This window comes from Crocuta crocuta, unplaced genomic scaffold (assembly GCF_008692635.1).
Source record: "Crocuta crocuta isolate KB4526 unplaced genomic scaffold, BGI_CrCroc_1.0 scaffold85, whole genome shotgun sequence".
In the NCBI taxonomy this organism is placed as follows: domain Eukaryota; kingdom Metazoa; phylum Chordata; class Mammalia; order Carnivora; family Hyaenidae; genus Crocuta; species Crocuta crocuta.
This window is the reverse complement of record NW_027530620.1, coordinates 1,626,608-1,646,611: the sequence shown is the minus strand read 5'-3', so window position 1 is coordinate 1,646,611 and position 20,004 is coordinate 1,626,608. Positions and strand designations below refer to the sequence as shown.

General features: G+C 44.9%; 1 protein-coding gene across 6 annotated transcripts in view; it reads right to left on the bottom strand.

The window, feature by feature from the left end:
* FGGY (FGGY carbohydrate kinase domain containing) overlaps positions 1-20,004 on the bottom strand; it is a 420,147-nt gene that overhangs the window by 204,357 nt on the left and 195,786 nt on the right. For all 6 annotated transcript variants that reach the window (XM_077768111.1, XM_077768114.1, XM_077768112.1 and 3 more), the window contains one exon: positions 14,550-14,678. In XM_077768111.1, the coding sequence (XP_077624237.1) occupies positions 14,550-14,678 (129 nt within the window). The remainder of the gene's footprint in view (positions 1-14,549; positions 14,679-20,004) is intronic.

Below are 20,004 nucleotides of genomic sequence, written 5' to 3'. Positions count from 1 at the left end.
ATTACATAAAGCTCTGCTAGAAATGAGTTCTGCTAGAAATAAACTCTTGCTCAAAGCCCCCTTTGATGGCTGGCAACTGCCTGGGGGAAAGGGGAGAAGCATAAACTTTTCAACATGGTGCTCAATGGCTGCCTATCTGTACCCACTTATTGGACCTCTGTAGCCCCAAATTCCAGGAATCCCTTAAAGACACAGAGGTTTTGGCCAAACTGTAAAGCTTATCCTGTCCCAACCCCATGTGCCCTCACTTACATTATTCTCTCCATTCAGAATATTCTACATTTCAGCACTTCCAATGGAGAAAACACCTATTATGTTCCGCTCAGTTCAAAGCTACCCTTCTGTAAAAATAAAGGAAATGCCATTTAAAATGGAGTGGCGCAGCCCTGAAGGGGGAGCTCTCACACACGGACCACTGGAGACAGCTGGTATCACCAGCAGAAAGAAGGAAGATAAAGATAAGAATTATCTTGCAAGGGACCACATTTTTCACATAGGAATTTCACCTCCTGCTTTTATGAAAATGGGGGGAGATTCCTCTCTGCCCCAGAATCAACAACACACTTACCCTAGCTTACAGTCAATGAGGAACCACTATATCTCGAACTCTTGCTCTCCAGTGACCTTTTGTTCAGAGCACACTCCCCAAATCCCTCCCTCCTGCCAGGAACACAAGACCTCTCCTTTGTTCTCCAGGCTTGTCAATCATTCGCCATAGCTCTCCTATCCCGATCTGCACTCCTCTGCAACTCCTCTGCTGTTCCAGAGTAAACTCAGGCTGGAGCGAGATAACTGGCTATTTTGTTTTTAAGGTTGACATCTCCCGCTTTGCTCAAGGCCCATGGCAGGCTGATACTCAGGGGGTTAGCATTACTAGATGTGTGACCCGGAGCAAGCTATTGGAGCGGACATGAAGATTAGACACTTAAACGATCCAGCACATTAACGTCAAACTGAAGTCATTCAACACAATACGAGTGTCTTTGTCCTTCCCCTGGCTGTTTTGACCACAAGAGGCTTCTCCATTTTTCAAATTCCTATGCAAGTTGGTCCACATGTTCTCTCCAACTTGTTAAATCGCTGTCTTCGCCACAGTAACGAGTATAGTGCTTAGCATGTGGTTTATAAACAAACTCATGAACTAATGTATATAATCCTTCATTTATTGAGTTAAATGTTGGGGTCTTAAGTTACCCAGATGAATACGACCTGATTCCACTGCTCACAAGAAGCTCACAGTCTAAGTGGGGGAGATAGCAATGTAATCGTCTCTTTAAGTGTTTCAGTGTTATTGTCTACGTGTTAACCTGTAATGACAGAGGCAGGCACGAGGGAAAAGGCATTAGGCCCCATGCATTAGGCGAGGCCACAATGTCACACCACAGGAGAGCAGACGATGTATGAACCAGAGCCAAATTAGTCGGGCATATTTAATATATTTCACAGAATTGAACTGTGTGGGTTTTTCTTTACAACTTTCAGCTGTGAGAGGCCTGAATATAGAAGGCGTGTACGGTTTTCACTCATATTACTGACACTGGTGGGAGAGTCCCCCTCTCTGGGCTTCACAGGGGTGAGTCAGAGCCTGGTACACTCTTACCTCCCTAGGCTAAATTCAGCCCAGGGACCTCCAGCAATACAGATCAATAATCCAACACATTCTACTTAAACAAAATACAAGAGCTGGGGCTTCTTCTAGATCGGTGCCTCTAATTCAAAGATTTTCTGTGTTTTCTATTTTTCTGAAAAATTTTTAAAATATTGCCTATGGCTAAGTCAATTAACACAGGCTTTGGGGGAGGCCATGAATGGTAAGACTACCTGCAGGCAGACAGACCATGGTTCTCAAAATTCCACCAGACTAGCTGCCGGAGTCTAGGTAAGTCTCCTCTCTTCCTTTACATGGCAGTGCTAAGAACGCGCACACCTGGGAGCTTGCGTCCATACCAAGCACGGGCCCTGTGTACACTTGGGTAGTTCCCAGCTTGCGGTGAGCAACCAGATCGAAGAACTCTTCACTGCTCTGTTTCTGAAACAAAAATTTTAAACTGTACTCTTTCAGTTAACCTGGATTTAATTTTGTTCTTCCTGGACCGTATACAGAAAACTTTTGACTGTAACCTAACAGAGTTTAGGTGCCCCTCATGCTGTCTTTTAAGATATCAGCGGTACGGCCCATCAGGCTCATGGGAGGATACAGTCCCCCAGGGGAGTGTGCTGAACAAACTCGGTAGTGGTGGTGGTTGGGGAAAATCTGCACTCTACCTAGTTCCTCAGGTGACTATGCATCCTCAGCTTGAAAACCACTACCGTAAATAAAGAAGGAGAGATGTCAGGTTGTTTTAAAAACACCTATAAATCATTTTAAGTTCGAATTAAAAGACTTTTGTTTTGGAATAACTGCACTGTGAATTCAACTTACTATGAAAGATGAGAAAAAAATCTGAATAACCCATTCTTTCATGTCACTTTCCATTTTCTGTGTCCAGTAACCAGCATTTTCTAACTAAAATGGGAACAGAGAAACCATGGGGGAACATGGGTCTTGCCACCAACAAAATGACAGCGGAACATAGCACAGAATTCCTTAAGGGCTCCAGGAGAATTTCCACCAGCTCAGACCACAGGGAATGCAGGTGAACTTGACACATTCTCTGTGTGGACGTGAAGCAAGAGAAGAGATAACAATGTGAAGAGAAAGGGGTCGAGATAAAATTCCCTGAACAGAAGACACTGGCAGAGATCAGAGCAGGCAGGAGACAGTGAAAAGTAGCATTGCCCGGCCTTGGAGCCTGCGGACGAGGAGCAATCACCTTGAGAGGGAGAAGTCAGAGATGGGGAATACAGTTTCCCTCCCAGCTACAATTCTGCAGGTTGGGTTAAGAGATGTTATTAGAGTGGAGCATCAAGCCCTGGCAAGGAGTGGGTCTTTATCCCCAGAACCTGGCAAAACAAATGCCTGCTTAATTCTATTGACGTGAGCTTTTGCCCTAGGCTTCAAATGAGACAATATCTTTTTCTTTACTGGTCGTACTGTTCTTCGGGAGTATCATCCCCTGGTATTAAAACGCATAGCTGCACTCCCAAAGGCAAGCTCTTCCCGTACAACACTTGACACGGTTTTCACATGACCATCAGTGCTGACGAAGCTATTTGAATAGATAGCGTTGATCCAACATAATTTTAGCATCCAAACTCCTTGGCTTGGAATTCAAGGACTTTTACAACTGAGTTTCTGACTGGGCAGAGCTAACACTGGATGAGCGCTCACGACGTGTCAAGAGAACCCATCTATGCGACCACCCAAGGAGGCACCATTATGATCCCCGTTCACAGATGAGACGTCTGAGACACAGGGAAGTAACCTGCTCCTAAGTGGAAAGGCTGGGAACTCTACACTCCACACTCTGTCGCACGGCTTCTGTCTTCCCCAGGAGCTGCCGAACTCCTCCAGACAAAGGACTGAGTCACTGGCACCCTCGTATCCCCCAAGCCCAGTGCAGTAACTGAGACCAGGTATGCGCCTAATGTATATTTGCCCACTGAATTCGTTTCTACCTTCTTTCTTATACCATGAAATGTCTCCCCACTTCACTGAGGTCTCTTCCCCCAAATGTCATCACTCTGGACTAAACTTTTCAGAACTCTCTGTACTAGTAACAACTCCTGACACTTTCCATTGCTTTATATAAACCTTTCCTTCATAACACCTGGCAGTGCCTGATACATACACAAGCATGCATACACACACACACACACACACACACACACACACAGAGTAATCATACATATAAGGAGACATAAGCATACACATGAGTACGTGTACACATACACCTACATATATGCAAACATACACCTATTCACACACTTATGAACACGTGCATAGGCACACACATGTACATATATGCACAATACATGTGCATAGATATGTAATACATGTGCATATATATGAGCACATATACATGAGACAACTGGGTGGCTCAGTTGGTTAAGTGTCTGACTCTTGATTTTGGCTCAGATCAGGATCTCCTGGTTCATGGGATCCAGCCCTACATCAGGCTCTGCACTGAAAGCCTGGAGCCTGCTTTCTATATATTTTTTTCTATATTCTGTCTCCCTTTCTCCCTGCCCCTCCCCTACTCACTCTTGCATGCACGCTCTTTCTCAAAATAAATAAAACTTTTAAAAAAATGAAGGAATGAATCTTTGAATTCTCTTGCCCATTGCTATCATTCATAATGTGACTCTGTTGAGATCACATTAATCACAGCTAAATATTCACAGCAACACCAGACACTGTTGTAAGTGCTTTATAGATATGAGCGCATTTATTCTTGAAATGACTGTGTGAGATAGGTACTATTAATTCCATTTCATAGATGGGGAAACTGAGGCAGAGTGTCAGGTGACTTCCCAAGGTCACACGGATACCAAGAGGAACCAGGATTTGAATGAGTTAGGCGTTCTTAACTACTATTCTGGGTTTCCTCCAGATCTTTCATTTTCATGGTCTTCAGAAGCCAAATTCCTACATCAGATTCATAGTACACAGCACGATAAGGATGAAGTTATGGAAAGCTGGGGTGGGAGCCATGTTGTGGAAGGATCTAACTGGAGACTACTGTGATTTTTTTCTATATTCAAAAAACTTTTCTTTCTTAGTTTTCCCAGACATCTACACTGGCCACACGGTGCTGTGAGCCAAACCTCAAGATGCCCAGTGCGGGGAAATCAAAAGTTTTTTCTCCCTTCTCTTTATAATGACTTACACAAATGGATGGTTAAGGGTAAACTGGAACGAGGAAATTAACCAGGCCTATGGACCAATGATAAGGAAGCAACCAGCAGAGAGACGGGAGGCTGCCACTGAGGGGCAGTGGCTGGAGATGTGCATTTTCCCATCAGCAGCTGCTGGTGAGCAAGCCCTAAAGTAAACAGTGGTGCTCAGAAATGTTACATGGATGTGGAGCACCGGGTGTTCAGTCCCTGTGCCACAAAAAACAGTGGACCTCCGTGGTAAGCCTATTCTTGCCCCAGTGACGCAAGTGCATTATTAGACTCTGGGCTCCCAAGCACTTTTCCAGCAATCTTCTGCCTTAGAATTTGGACTGGGAAGCCCTCCCAACAGGTGGTTGGCAGGACCAGAACCTGGGACTGACTCTTCAGTGTGATTTTGTTTTGTTCCCAAGCTCAGCAAAAGAAAACAGCAACTTCTCTTTTCAGTCATATACGAATACATGATATGAATGAATGGTAACGTCTGAAAACCAGATAAACTACCGAAGCTAATGAGTTGGTAAAGATGTGTTTGTCTTCGGGGGCTCTGAGCACAGAACTCTTGTTGGTCATGACATTCGGCTCCATTTCCTAGGTAGCACCTGTTCCCTTGTTTGATGCAAGGCTGCACCAAAGCCAACGTGAAGTCATGGGAAGAAAGCCACAGATCAGGGTCTGCGTCTCAGATCCGACCCTTCCTGAGGAAGGGTAACCTTAGGCAAATCCCTTCACTTCCAAGGCGACCGTTTGCTCAGTGATTAAAGGAGGTAAAAATACCAGGTGGTAGTTTGAAAACTGGCCAGTCACCACACAGATGAGATTAATATCAACATTAATTTCAACACTAATCACCAAAACTACTCAGCAAAATTAATCAACAATATTAATATCCCATTTAATACTACTGACCTCCCCATGATGCAGTCAGAAAATGGCGAGGCTGCTCCAGTAAGCCTGGTCTTATTCCCCATGAATGATAGAGCCCTAGAAACCTGTGCACTTTAAGTATTCATTATGAAGTCACTTCCCTACCCCGGGCCTCAACCTTCTCAACCACAAAATGGATCCAGAAACACACCTGCCTGGAAGAATCTGAAATAGAAGCTCTATGTCTTGTTACAGATACATATGTCCGTGTGAGTAGGGCTAACATGAGGAAGCCAGGGCAGATAGGAGAAAGCTCACAGGCCCTGGAGTCAGAGAGCCTTGGACCGGGAACCCTACTTTATCATTTGTTAAAATGTCACCTTGAGCAAGTTATCGCATGCTGATTTCCTTATGTTACATTCAGAAAACAGCCGCTCCCAGTGAGGCTGGGAGCTGCTGACGACACGAAGGGCCCAGCACACTTGGCAGGGAGTGTTTATGAAGGGGTACGTGGCAGAAAAAGAACTGCTTTGAGCTCTTCACCAGGAACCCAAATACCAGGTATTTTTTATTATTACCAGCTTTTAAGGGAGACTCAGTGCAGGCTGTGACAGCAAAACAAAGCGACTTGCTCCTAAGTGGCTTATAACAACGAGTTTATGTATTTAACAGCCACCCCATTACACTGACTGTAGCATTAGGTGTAATACGATGTATAAGATGGAATTCGCACATGCACTACAATACTTACACATGTGCATACACAAGCATATATATACACACATGCAGTGCGTATACAACTGTATATGTACACAAAACACACATCTGCTGTGTGAACGCCCACTCTTTTCCTGGCCTGGTATGTCTGGTTTTACTCCCTACAACTGATAGAGCCCTTGACACCTGGAATCATTCCCTTTCCCTAATTTGGAGATTGTGCAGCCGAACAGGGGAAGAGGCACTGGCAGATGAATTAGGAGGCCCAGTTTCTAACCTCAACCCTGATGGTAACTTGCCGGGGTAACCTTGGATGACTCACTGGTTTTCTGGGCTTCCGTTTTCTCATCTGCAAAGTGAAGAATTTGATGTAGAGAATCTCTGAGTAACCTTTCAGCTCAAAGCCTATAATCACTCATTATCCAGAGAGGCGTGGACGTCAAAGGAAAGATGTTACCATCTCAGGGCAGGCTGATGGCTGTACTTCCTGGGTGGCGGGACACACGCCGGGTAGGACAGGCCGAGCTTGCTGTGGCCCAAAGGCCCCGCAATCCCCCTCACTTTGTGACCACGGAGGAAAAGGCTGGTGTCCTGGCTAAGGCCAGTGCTTCACGGTCCAGAGGAACACAGTACTCCAAGAGAGCCCAGGGCCCGGGGACAGGAAACCCAACGCTACTATCCCTCCTCTTCCTTCCCCCCGCCCCCCACCTTGGCTCGTGCAGCTGCTAAGGTCCCAGGCAGCGGTGGTTCTCATTAACCCACACCTCAAACTAAAACAATAAACTCGAACTCCTATTACGGAATTCCTCCCCCTTCTCTGATTCACATCCAGGAAGTCCCAGAGCCGCCCCTGCTCTATGTGCTCAATGACGCTGCCTTTCTCCTTCCAGGTCCCCCAACGTGACTTTATCTGTGTGTCCTTCCCCCTCCGTTTCTTACCGACTGTCTGCCTCTCTGGACCTACCTTCTCTTTTCCTGCTGGACAGGCTGCCTCCTGCCTGGCTCTGGGCCTGAGCCTGGCTCCTCAACACAGCTCCAGTTTGGTCTGATTTGTCTACTTGGCAGGCGCATGTCACTACTGCTTCTGACCCTATGTGCCCAGTGCCTACTTGTCCCACAGGCTGTCCCCTCTGGGTACCAGGGACGCCGTCTGCCTCATAGCCAGCTTCCTGGGTCCCACCCGATGTCCAGACTCAGAATCCACGGCAGGGTAGGGCCCAGGAATATTTTTTTTTTTTAAAGGTTCCCACTCAGATTTGGCCATCTTTGACTTTTCAAAATCCTCTCAGGTCTTACGTTAACCAAGTCACTGACTTACTGAGGACGGACTGACTGATGCTGTGGGTTCCATGCTGGATGATGGCCATAGGAAGGTGAGCATGATTTGGTGGGAAATCTGAAAGAGACGTAAAGCAATGCAGATGGGGAGGGATTCATTGTTCCTAAGAGTGTGGTTAACCTTGGAGAAGTGTCTATGGGGGATGTCATGTTTAGATTGAGCGCTGACGCCTAAGGGGGCCTGTCCAGGTGCTTAGGAGAGGCTGCCCCAAACAGAGCCAACAGCATGAGGAGAAAAGAGCGAGGAGGCAGAACATGCGTGATGTGTAGAAAGAGGGCCTGGCGTGGCTGGTCTCTCAGTGAGACGGACGGGGTAGGAATCCTCTTGTATCCCGTGCTCTTCAGTCTTCACTTCTGTGTTCTTACCTCATAGCTATTTTCACTTACAAGTTAACTGCACGAAATACGTGTTGGCAAACTACTAATATATTAGCAAAACCCTTACTTAGGGCTGCTTTTTGGCTTCCACAGAAGTAAGCTGGTGAAGAGAAATATTATCACTGAGGGTGTTTCAGTGTAGAGCAGGCCTCTCATCCTCTGCCCTCCTGACATGAGAGGCTGGGTCATTCTTCATGGTGGGGGCCGTCCTGAGTATCACAAGATGTTCAGCAACCTCCCTGGCCTCTACCTGCCAGTCATCTATCTCTAGACATGGCCCAGTGTCCCTGGGGTAGGGGCCGGATTAAAATCACCCCTGGTTGAGAAGCACTGGTGTAGGTAAACAGAAGGTGAGCTTTAAGCGTCAGACTAAAGCTCAAATCTTGCCAGGACGCTAGTTATGTGATTATGGAAAACGTTCTGCTTTTGAACATCACTTTCTTCATGTACAAGATGGAAAATACCCTCTACCTCATGGGATTATTGTGAAGGACAAGAGATAAAGTAGGTAAAGGTACAGGGTCAGGCCAGAGTATTTGGCACAGAGATGGCAGTAAGAACGGTCATAACACTAGAGGTACCAATAAGAGTTGTGGCTCTAATACCATTTTTTATTAATGATGCCGATGTTGTCATTGCTGGTATTATTATGAGGAACAAAGCCTAACTGAAGTTAAAAAGTTACAATGAATAAATAAGTTCTACTTTACCAAAAAGCCATAATAGGGCAAGAAATGTTGTGATTCCATTACCAGACACCATGTCCTCTAGGAATCCTTTTACAATTCTTCAAGTCTCAATTTGGCATATTCTATGTTTTCCTGAAGCTCTCCACACTTGATAGATATAATTAACATTGTTTCTTTAATGTTTTTTCTACCAGACCATAAATTCCAGAGGTCCAATTCTCTCTCATATCCACCTGATGCTCCCATCAACTAGCAGTTGGTCATCAATAAACATTTATTGAAATATTTTTTTTTAAAATATGGGTTACTTGCTCTAATTATATTTTTAAGGGTCAAATTCAAATGGATCCCATTTTAATAGATACACCATTCCATTTAGCACAATAATTAGACTGTGAGCTCTAGGGGGTGCCTGGGCGGCTCAATGGGTTAAACATCCAACTCTTGAGTTTGACTCAGGTCATGATCTCACAGTTGAAGAGACTGAGCCCTGCACTGGGCTCTGTACTAACAGCATGAAGCCCTGCTTGGGATTCTCTCTCTCTCCCTCTCTCTCTTTGCCCCTCTCAGGCTCATGCTCCGTCTGTCTCCCTCTCTCAAAATAAATAAATAAACTTCAAAAAGGAAAAGAATGTGAGCTCTGGACACAGAAGGAGTAGTCTTAAAGGATTTACCTCTTACTAACTGTGTGGCTTTGGGTAAGTCAGGTAGTCTCTGTAAGCCTCATTGTTTTATTTGATAAATGGGAACACAGTAATAGTGTATATAAAGTTGCTTTGAGAATCAGTGCTGCTTCTAGCCCACTGATAATGGCATTATAGCTCAGTGGAATAAACTAGGTCTTCCTACAGGAAGGGATGTACCAGAAGCTCTTTTTGTAAGACTAGGTAAACCAATTCTTCTCTATTGAAAAAAAGGCAAGAATGGAAGAAAGAAAAGGAAGGGAGGACGGAGGGAGGAGGGATTCAAATGGCCTCATTTTGGTTTGACTCTGCAACTCAGATGAACAATTTATGCCAGTTCAACACCTGGCAAAAAAATTCCAGTATGTGGAAACAAAGAGCTAAACCTAGGCACAGAGTCTGCTAACATGATAGGCTACAAATGATACCAATTTCCAGACGTCTAGGAGTGGATCAAACCAAACTCTCTTGCTTCATGGAGAACTGAGCCCAGTATGCCTACCATGTAGGGATAATTACCTCTGCAATGAGAAGTTATGCTCTCTCTCAGTTGTAACATCCATCCCTCAGGGAGGGAAAACCACTCATTCATTCCCTCACTCATTCACTAAACACGCATGTGTTAGGGGGCCTCCATGGGCAAAGCACTGTGCAGGTTCCTGGGACGTAAGGATGAAATGACACGGTATTTTCTCACAAAGAGCCTGTAACTGGTGAATGAGACCAGGATGCACGCACACAACTGGGTGACATACACAGTAAAATGGAAGCGAGTCCAAGATACACAGGGGAAGAGGAAGGAATACTTAAGTCAGATTGAGGGAATCAGGGAAGGCTCCTAAAGGAGGTGACTTGACTGGACTGAAGATGTGAGGGGTGGTCAGGAGTCTGTCTGATGCACAAAACAACTGAGTGGGGAGCCTGAGACGCAAATCGGCTTGTTATTGCCTTTCAGGACAGCTGGGGTGCTGGAGCCAAGAACAGACCTGGAACAAAGTTAATACTATTTTTATAAGCTAGAAAAATATCAGCAGCAAGAGCCCTGGCCAGAACCGCCCCCACAAAGAGCAAACAAAGCGAGTCCTATCTTCTGGCTGTCTGCTGGAGAACTTACTAACCAGCACCTTAAGAACAAAATGTTCTTTAATCTTTGATTTTTATTCCCACAAAGTTCTTCCTCCTCTTCATCCCGAACTGGAAAAAGCATGGGTTGAGTTTTACTTGCCTCTTTGATCTTTATCCTCCTGTCCCAGGCTCCCTTGAGAATGAGAGCCCAGGGAGATTTCTCCAAAGCAGAGTTCTGACCCCTCCTATCAGTCAGAACAGAGGGTCCAAGGTAGGTCCTGCCGGGTCAGCCCGTGAAGGGGCCATCAATGTCAAAGCCAGTTTTGAGGGCCTCCTGGACCGCCTCCAGTTCTGACCTCCAAAGCTGGATTCTTAACCTGACATTCAGCAACCTCTTCACATGGAGTTCATCTACCCGTTTCTTGAGATTGCTTCTGATCCCACCCTGGACAAGATCGAAAGCACTGAATCCTGCATTCTCTTCCCAAGTGCCAGGCAAGGAGAATCAGGGCACATTCAGGGAAGCCTGACAGAATCCAGAAGTCTGCGGTTCTTCTCCAACTGCCTGTCCAAAAAGAATACTGTTCTCCTGGTACACATCTTACTACAAGAGTAACTCAGAGAACTTCCAATTTAAAAGCTCTTACTTCAGGCAGCCATTGTGATTCCAGAGTGAAAGAACCAGAGAGAAGCCTCATTATTATGTGCCTACGATGTGGCAGCTGCTTTACCGAGTCACATCATCAGCGCTCTTAACAGCCCTGTGGGGGTGGGCATTGCTATCTCTTATTGCAGAAGAGGAAAAGCAGGAGTGAAGAGATACGATATTTGGCCCAAGGCACAGGAAGAGGGAGTGAGAATCTAAAGTCGGATCTTCAGACTCCACATTCAGTTCCCTTCTTGTAGCATCATGACAACAGCGGTCTCCAACCAGTACTGGTAAGCAATAAACATGCAGGCCAGCAAAGAAGAGCCAGGATTTTCTCTCTGGAAGGAGTGGCACCTTGTCTGTTCTGCTCACGCTACAGCGTCCCGTGTCTAGACTCGTAACTGGCAGGTTTGCAAGCCCTCAGCATGTATCTTTCGTGACTAGACAGCTGGGTGCGTGCACGACCTTCTCAAGGCTCCCAGGCCCACACAGGGCACAGGCAGGGTGAGAAGCAAGAGGCGCCGTTGGCTCCCAGGCCTCCCCTCTTCACCAGACACCCTAATTCTATAAGCACTGTAAGGGGAGATGAGGAAGCATAAGAAAGTATACGAAGGATAAAACTTGGTCAAAATTACTATCTTGATGGTCTCACAGTTGCTGAGAAGCCCCTTCCTGGGCCCTCCCAGCTACCACCAGCCTCTAAGCTCCGCCCTTAAAGAACCCAAGGCCCTTATTCTACCTTTCAATGTAAAGAACTTACTTTCAGAAAACATAAGGGGAACTCATTAACTGAAGAGTATTAAAAGGATCAAAAAGCCTCAGCCAAAGCTTTGAAGGGCAAAATTTCTGCCACTGAGCCATCTCTGATTTAGGAAAAGAGGGAGGTCCCTCAATGGCCTAGATTCCTCCCGATGGAATTCAACCTACACTGTGAGTGTCTACAAATACCAGGTACCATACAGGGCACAGCAAGTACTGGGAAGAAGTGAAAAAGGGTGCTTTGGTTTGTCCTTTAGGGAGGTCTGGGGAACTGACAGGGAAACAGAGTCCTGAAGCCCCCGCAAGGTGCAGGCTTTCTTTCAGCATGCAATGGTCCAAGCCAAGTCCTTGTCACCTGGCTGGGAGTGGACGGTTAAAACAAATGGAAAAAGCATGATAATTGAGAAAGCATGGTGGAGAAAGCTTTCCTGGCCTCCAGCATGATACAGGATGTCAGGATTACAAGGGGACAGGAAAGTTCCCTATCTATGTTGACCACAAGTTCTTTCTGTGTCTGCTCTCAGAAACCAAAATCATGCCATTCCAGTGAAAAGAACACACTGCTCACGTTGAAAAGGGAGAGAAACGCCTTGCCTACACTCAGTATTATCTGCCCTTTATTTGACCCACACGTACTATCGGCTGTTTACAATTTCTCGGGCACTGTGTTAGATCCTGGACACATAAACGTGAACAAGACAGACACGTTCATAAACTGATGAGTACTACCCTGCTCCGGAAGTCCACGGACTATGTAGAAGAATCAGATACTGCTTATTAGCCTGGTGCATAGGGAAACATTAACTTCCACTCTACAGGTTATGGCCATTTCACCTTATTGCCTTAATATGACTGTATTCATTTAATAAATTTATCAAGCACTTATAGGAGCCCGATCTAGGCAGGGCTCAGCATAAATGAGACAAGAATAATAATACAATGCCCTCAAAACCTCATAGCACACTGGAAAAGAGAAGCAGGTAAATGAGTAATTACAACCCAGAGTGATTACAACCCAGAGCAATTATTTCTCTATGAGGGGTAGATAAAAGTGTTGAATGAAGTACAACTTTGGAGAAGTTTACAATAAATCTGAGTGTTCCATGGAAGGATACGCAGAGAACAAAGCATCTGCTATGAGTCTTCAAGTTCGAGTGGATATTAGGCAGTGGGATAAGTTAGAGGACCAATAAACCAATCTGGGAAGAGAAATACACACACCTTTATACAAACTGTGTTCTGGGAGCACAAGTCTATTTAAGTGTCTGAAAGATAACTCTTCGTTCTAACACAAAGTATGGACTAGAATATATTTCAAAACTTCTTTGACTATGACCCAAGGTAAGAAATTCATTTTCGTCACAGTCAAGTACACATGTACACTACACATAAAATATAAACCTAAGTCCCATAAAAACAGTGTTTACCCTTACTATGTGAGATGTACTCTGATGCTTTCTACTCCAGTGGAATCTTTTCTGCAAACCCAATAGTCGTGACCTACTAAACTGATCGCATGAAGTCTTAACCATAATTCAAAAACAAAAAAAAAACACTGTTAGAAAGAAAGTCTAGGGAAGAAATATGGCTACGGTGGAAGTGAGAGACATTGAGAATTGGAGAGGAGAGGAGAGATGAGACGAGACAAGAAAAAAGAAAAGGAGAGGAGAGGAGAGAGAAGAGAAGAAAAAAGAAAGACAAGAGAGAAGGGGGGAAGGGAAGGGAAGCAGAGGGAAGGGAGGAAGCAGAAACTAAATAGGATGAAGAAGGGGAAAGGCTCATCATACCTTACCGGAAGCCTTGTCTCATTGTCTGCCTTTCTATTAAAACTCATGGAGAAGACACACTGCTTTCATTCCATTTTAAAATCACCATCCCCAAGCACCATGTCGACCACACATTTTAAGTGTTCATGGGTCTTTGAAATAATAAACACCTGAATGCCAGATGTGAGAGTTATTTAGGAGATGAAATCAAGACTGCACTCACACAACTGGACATAGAATATAAGCCAAAAGAATGAAAATAAATCCATTAGACTTGTGAGAGTTTGGAGTACCTTTAGAACAAACTGTACAAGTAAGGGTACCACCATCATACATGCCGGCTGAAGTTAACACCATCTTTTTCAAATTTTCAGTAAACCAAAGAACCTTCCAGATATTAATTCAGGCTTTTTTTTTTTTTTCAGTTATTCTGTATTGAAAAATTAACATTATAAATACTACATTTGATTAAAACTTTGATAGTTCTATCCAAATGCCTAACTATAAAAAGGCTTTTCTTGGGGCACCTGGGTGCCCCAACTTTGGCTCAGGTCATGATCTCAGAGTTCGTGGCTTTGGGCCCCAAGTCGGCTTCTGTGCTGACAGCTCAGAGCCTGGAGTCTGCTTTAGATTCTATGTCTCCCTCTCTCTCTCTGCCCCTCCCCTGCTTGTGTGCTCTCTCTCTTTCTCTCTAAAAAATAAATAAGTGTTAAAAATTTTTTTAAAAAAAGTGTTTTCCTTACTATACCTAGCACCACCAGCCCTTGATCCCTGCTTTAAAAACAGGAAAGGAGTGTCTCAGGTCCCGAGGAATATTCCGTTTGAACACCGTGTTGGTCATGGACACTGGGTGGGAGATTACCTAGGCCTCCTGCATGGGCATCAATAAGTGAGGCTGCCACCGCAATTCCTGCAGGAAGTCCAAGGTCTTTGGCTGCCTCTGGCGTGAGCCCATTTCCAAGAGAAGTTCCAGGAGGCAGCACTTGGTTTCCTGAGTAGACATGAGAAACAACAAACACCTGTCAGTTTGAAAAACACAAAAGCAAACATAGGGTTTTCTTAAGGGAACCTCTCTGCTACCTCCCCTCTCTTCTGCATTTTCTCAACCTCCTGAAGATACAAACCATGCACCCACAAAGAGTCCCTTTGCTCCTTTGGAGACTTAGGTGTATGTCCTTGGTTCCCATGGGTCACGCTCTGGGGTACTTTACAAAATCAAGAGCTCTAAGGCACCGTTCAAATTGGAGAAAGATTCTATTCACGGGAAATTCCACAAATATAAATACGGTGCCCTCTTAAAGACTAGTTGAAACAGTCAAACTCTTCCAAATGGGTTTCCTAACACAGCAACAGCTCTACCAGCATACCTTATGCACACATACACACAACCATACACAGTCCGGGATTATCATCTACTCCTAAGGAAGTTGAGAACATTTACTTCTGTAGTTGCTTCCTGTCAGAGGATAAGGGAGGGAATTATTTTGTTCAATTAAAAAAAAAATCTCTTGAAAGTTTTTCTCAGTTGGAAAAGAGAGCCCAGTCTCAAATTTGCAGACTTTACAAGGCCGCTCCTTGCACAATAACAGAATACAATCTGAATGGTGTTCTTTGGAGTTGTGCAATGCAGCGACCCTGATATTTCAAGTGACCTTGAATTCCTGAAGTCAGTCAGGCCTTCAGTTAGGAATTTATTGATTGTCTTGCTTTGTGTGGGTGCTGTGGCGCTGTAAAAGGCAGTCCTTGCCCCCAACCTAGTTAAGGAGATGAGATCAGGACATAGGGAGCCACATAAGTCAGAATAGAATGAAGAAATCCATCTGTTCTCAGGTGTTTAGCAGAGGCTGAGTCCTCCCCCTCCCCTTGCCAAGAAATTCATAGTAAGTATTTCTGCACTGCAAAGAGGGGTTGGGGCAGATCCACATATATGCTAAGACCTCTCTGAGCTCCAAGACTGTAAGATCGTAAATGTGTGCTCAGTAAATTGCTCGATGCTAAGATACCTACCACTTGTCAGTTGTCGCATGGAGCTCCAGGGCTAGGCTAAGGTGCTGCAGGACTTTTGGGGGGTGAAGGGCAAGGTAGGGGTTGAGGCAGAGGGTGAATGGCTCACCAATCTCCTCTAATTGGAAACAAAAAAAAACCTCCACAACATCATTTTTATCCATTTTAGGTAATAAGCTTCATCTATAACTGAATTTGAAAAAAAAAAAAAAAAGTCTAGCAAAGGAAGAGGAAGAAGACTAAAGCCATTGTAATGCCTTCACTGTCCAATATGGTACCCATTTGGCACGTGCCGACCAAACACTTGAACTGTGGGCTGGAAGAACTTAAAGACCTTAATTTTTCCCTTACTTTCATTTTAATTCATTTCACTTTAAAAACCTGATACTCTATTCTGTTACTGAAAAACCTTTTAAGGATGTCTGAAAACACTCTGGTGTGAAAGTCTAGCTTTTGAATGTTAACTAAGGAAAACGCAATCAAATATTTACAATGAAAATTTTGTGTCTGAATTGGGAGGTACTAAATGGAAAATATGCATCAGATGTCAAAGACTTTGGAAGAAAAGTGAAGGTAAAATATCTCTGTAATAACTTTTATATCAAATGTAGGTTGAAATCCTGGTTTGGATATATTAGGTTATATTACATTGAAATTAATTTCACCTATTGCCTTTACACTTTAATGTGGCCACTAAAAAAATTTAAATTGCATATGTGGCTCATATTATATTTCTATAGGACAGCCCTGGTCTAGAAGATAAAGTCAAGATGCTCCAATGTTGGAGTAGAGAGCTAGGAGAGCTCCTAGCCTGCTTTGAATGTCCAAGCCAGCAGGATCCTGAAGGAGAGTGGTTCCCTTCGCTGTGGACAATCTGTATCTGGACACTGTCAAGTATGTCACTACATCCAGTATCTGGCACATAAAAGGCAGCATTTGCCTTTACTGAGCATTTCGGTGAGAGGGACTGTGCTAAGGATCTACTACACATTTTCCCAGTTCATTGTCACACAGTCCCATGTGAGGGATTGTCCCTGTTGCACAGATGGATGGGGAAAGTCAGGTGTATAAAGGGATGGTAAATTCCCTGTAGTCATTCAGCTTAAATGTTGGGATCCAGGCCATGGGTTCTCCTCATAATGATACAAACCTGCTCTTATTCATTAAATTACATATTGGTGTATCTATTTAAAAAATTTTAAGTGAATGAAGAAAACAGGAGAAATATATTTTTTAATGTTTATTTATTTTTTAAGAGATAAAGAGAAAGCGTGAACAGGGAAGGGCAGAGAAAGAGGGAGGCAGGCCCCTGACTGTGAGCTGTCTGCATAGAGCACCACACAGGGCCTCGAACTCATGAGCCATAAAATCATGACCTGAGCCAAAGCCAGACATTTAACCAACTGGTGCCCCAAGAGAAGTATTTTTAGAGCAAACCTTATGTATGTTTAAAAAGTAGCATCATTTGGAAGTCATGCTACTTTCAGATTTAAGGACTAATTTTTAATAGGAAGGTAAAAACGGAAGCTGTTTCACCTTTGTCCCCAATCTTCACAAACATAATTTTCACTAAAAAAAGATTCTGGGCGGCACCTGGGTGGCTCATGGTTAAGCATCCAACTTTGGCTCAGGTCATGATCTCGCGGTTCTGGAGTTCGAGCCCCACATCAGTCTCTGTGCTGACAGCTCAGAGCCTGGAGCCTGCTTCGGATTCTGTGTCTCCCTCTCTCTCTGCCCCTCCCCCATTCACACTCTTGACTCTCTCTCTCAACAATAAATAAACATTTAAGAAACATTTTTTTAAAAAGATTCTGGACAGAAGCAGGATTAGCAAGTTGGCGTACTCTTTTAGTTTTCTGGGCAGCAGGTTAGAAAGAAGCCTTGGCTGGCGAGGTACACAAGAGTCCAGGGCTTGCAGCCAGATCTAGGTTCAAATCACATGCTGCAGGACTACAGGTAGACTTCTCAGCACTGGCAGCGTCTTGAGCAAAGGCGACGAAACAGGGAAGACAGCCAAAAGGGCCTGAGTAAAATGGAAGAGAATCCTGGCTGGGACCCGGCAGGGGTGGAAAGGGCAGATAACGTTGGAGTTGGAAGCAGAACATGCATTGTAATCCAGACTCAGGTGTCTGAACTTCACCGTGAAGATCACTGAGAGCCTCTGGAGGAACATGACACCAGGGAATGAGGTGACTGGACTGGAGTATTTTTACAGGTCTCTCTGGCAGCACGGCAGCAGAAGACAAAGGGGTCAGGAAGAACAGTTGAGAAGCTATTTCAGGAGGGATGACAGGGACCTTCATCAAGGTCTGGGCAAGAGCAATGCAGAGACAGGCATGGGCAACAGGAGAGATTTTGTGAAGCAAGAAGATACAGGCCATGGCGGTTGCCTGGAGAGGGGAAGTATGGTAGACACAGAGACCCTACTGCCGGGTTCCCTGTTAAGGACAGACTTACAGCCCAGCAAGGGCAGCAGACAGTTTCCAGATGCCAAGCCGCTGTGCCAAAGTGACCCCTTCCCAGAACAGCCATACCTGATGACTTAGCATAGAGGGAGCAGAGGGGCTCTGAGGGGCACCACTCACTCTGGAGAGCTCTGCTGGGCTGGGCCAGGGGCAGGGGACTCTACCATGGCTCAAATTCTCCCCTTGCCCCATACCCCTCTCGCCCCCTTCTTATCATAGAAGGCAACCCCTAATAAGCATCTTGCACCCTCAAATCTGTCTCAGCATCTGCTGCCAGAGAGCCCAACCTAGGGCAATGAGCCTTTTCCTGAGTCCAGTGGTCCAGGAATGAAAAGAAATACGCACAAAGATTTACATCCTCCTTCGAACTGGAACCACAAACTTCAGGAATAGTCTATCTGGTGCCCAAAGCAAGAAGAACTTTTGTTTATTAAGGGACCAAAAAGAGACAGCTTGGCATAGGAGAAGATGATAGAAAAGGTGGGAGTCTCCGAGAAATCACCCCATCAGATCATGCTTGAGGTTCATCAGCCAGGGCTGCATCCGAGGGGCTGGCGGAGCTGTCAGAAGCAAGCTTTAGTGCGCCTTGACAACTTTTCTGGAAATAATCCTCCTTTCGGCTCTTCCTTGACCGTAAAATTAAGTTAATCACAGCATCCATTTTCCCAGACTTAATCAAGACCTCACAGCCTCAGCACTGGCTGTCTCTCCTAGCCTTTGTTCAGCCATGTGTCTGCACATCTTCACAAACGTTCAAGAACAATGGTGGCCCTGTATATTTTTGCCCACCCCCCTCCCCCGTGGCAACATCGAGGGGTGTAAGGGAAAGAGGTACCTGTGAGACGCACATGGTGGTCTCTGCAAACCAAGGCTTGCAGCCCCTCATAAAGGGCTCTGCAGGTGAAATGTACATGGGATTCCAGGCACGCCAAGGAAGGAGGGGACGGGGAGCTGACCCTGGGAGTGCAGGAACTTAAGATGAAGGTGACATCTGAGGCTAGTCTGGTAAGACAGGTGGCGGATTGCTGGTTTCAGAGCTAGAATGCTCCAGGGAAATGGATGCCATTAGAGCAAAAAGCCATTCACTGCAGGGAGCCCCGAGGGGCACAGGGTGTTTGAGGCATTCAGTATGTGGGCAAAAAGGGCACCAGGGAGCAGCGGAGCAGTGTGGACCTCAGGGCTTGCAAGGAGCTCCAACTAAGGCAATGAAGTCCTGCCAGCCAGGGGCTCTGAGCACTTAGATTTGTTTTTTAAGAAGATAAACCTGCAGTGAGGAAAGGCTAGAATAGGAAATCGTTTTTATCTGTAAAATAATCAAGCCAACTGAAAAACGCAGGCTGCAAAACATTGTGTACAGTATGACTTCATTTTAAGAACAACAACAAAGAGGGTAGATGGACTATTTGCAAAAATGCATTCTGGGGGTGGGGGGGGGAGAAAATTGCTTTTTTTCTGCATAAAGAAATTATTATTATTACTATTACTTTTACCAACCCATACTTTCTAACTGTACTGCCTCGAACACACATTTCTTGAGTCATTTTTTAATAGATGTTTTCCTCTTTAAATCAGGGTAAATAAATGAGGGCACGTGTATTCAGAAAAATCCCACAAAGGCACTCAAATGAATGAGGAAGAATTAAGGTCTGAATTCAGAAGGAAGTTCAAGAGACATTTAGCAAAAATGTCAAGACACGGAATAGTGTTCAGAGTGTGCCCCCATTTGTGAGTTTTACTCAAGTATACAAAAATGCAAACATGTATACTTCCAGAAAAATCCAAGGAAAGTATGCAGAATGTCGTTACACGGCAGAGATTGGGACCCAGTGTAGGACACTCTTCTCTAGG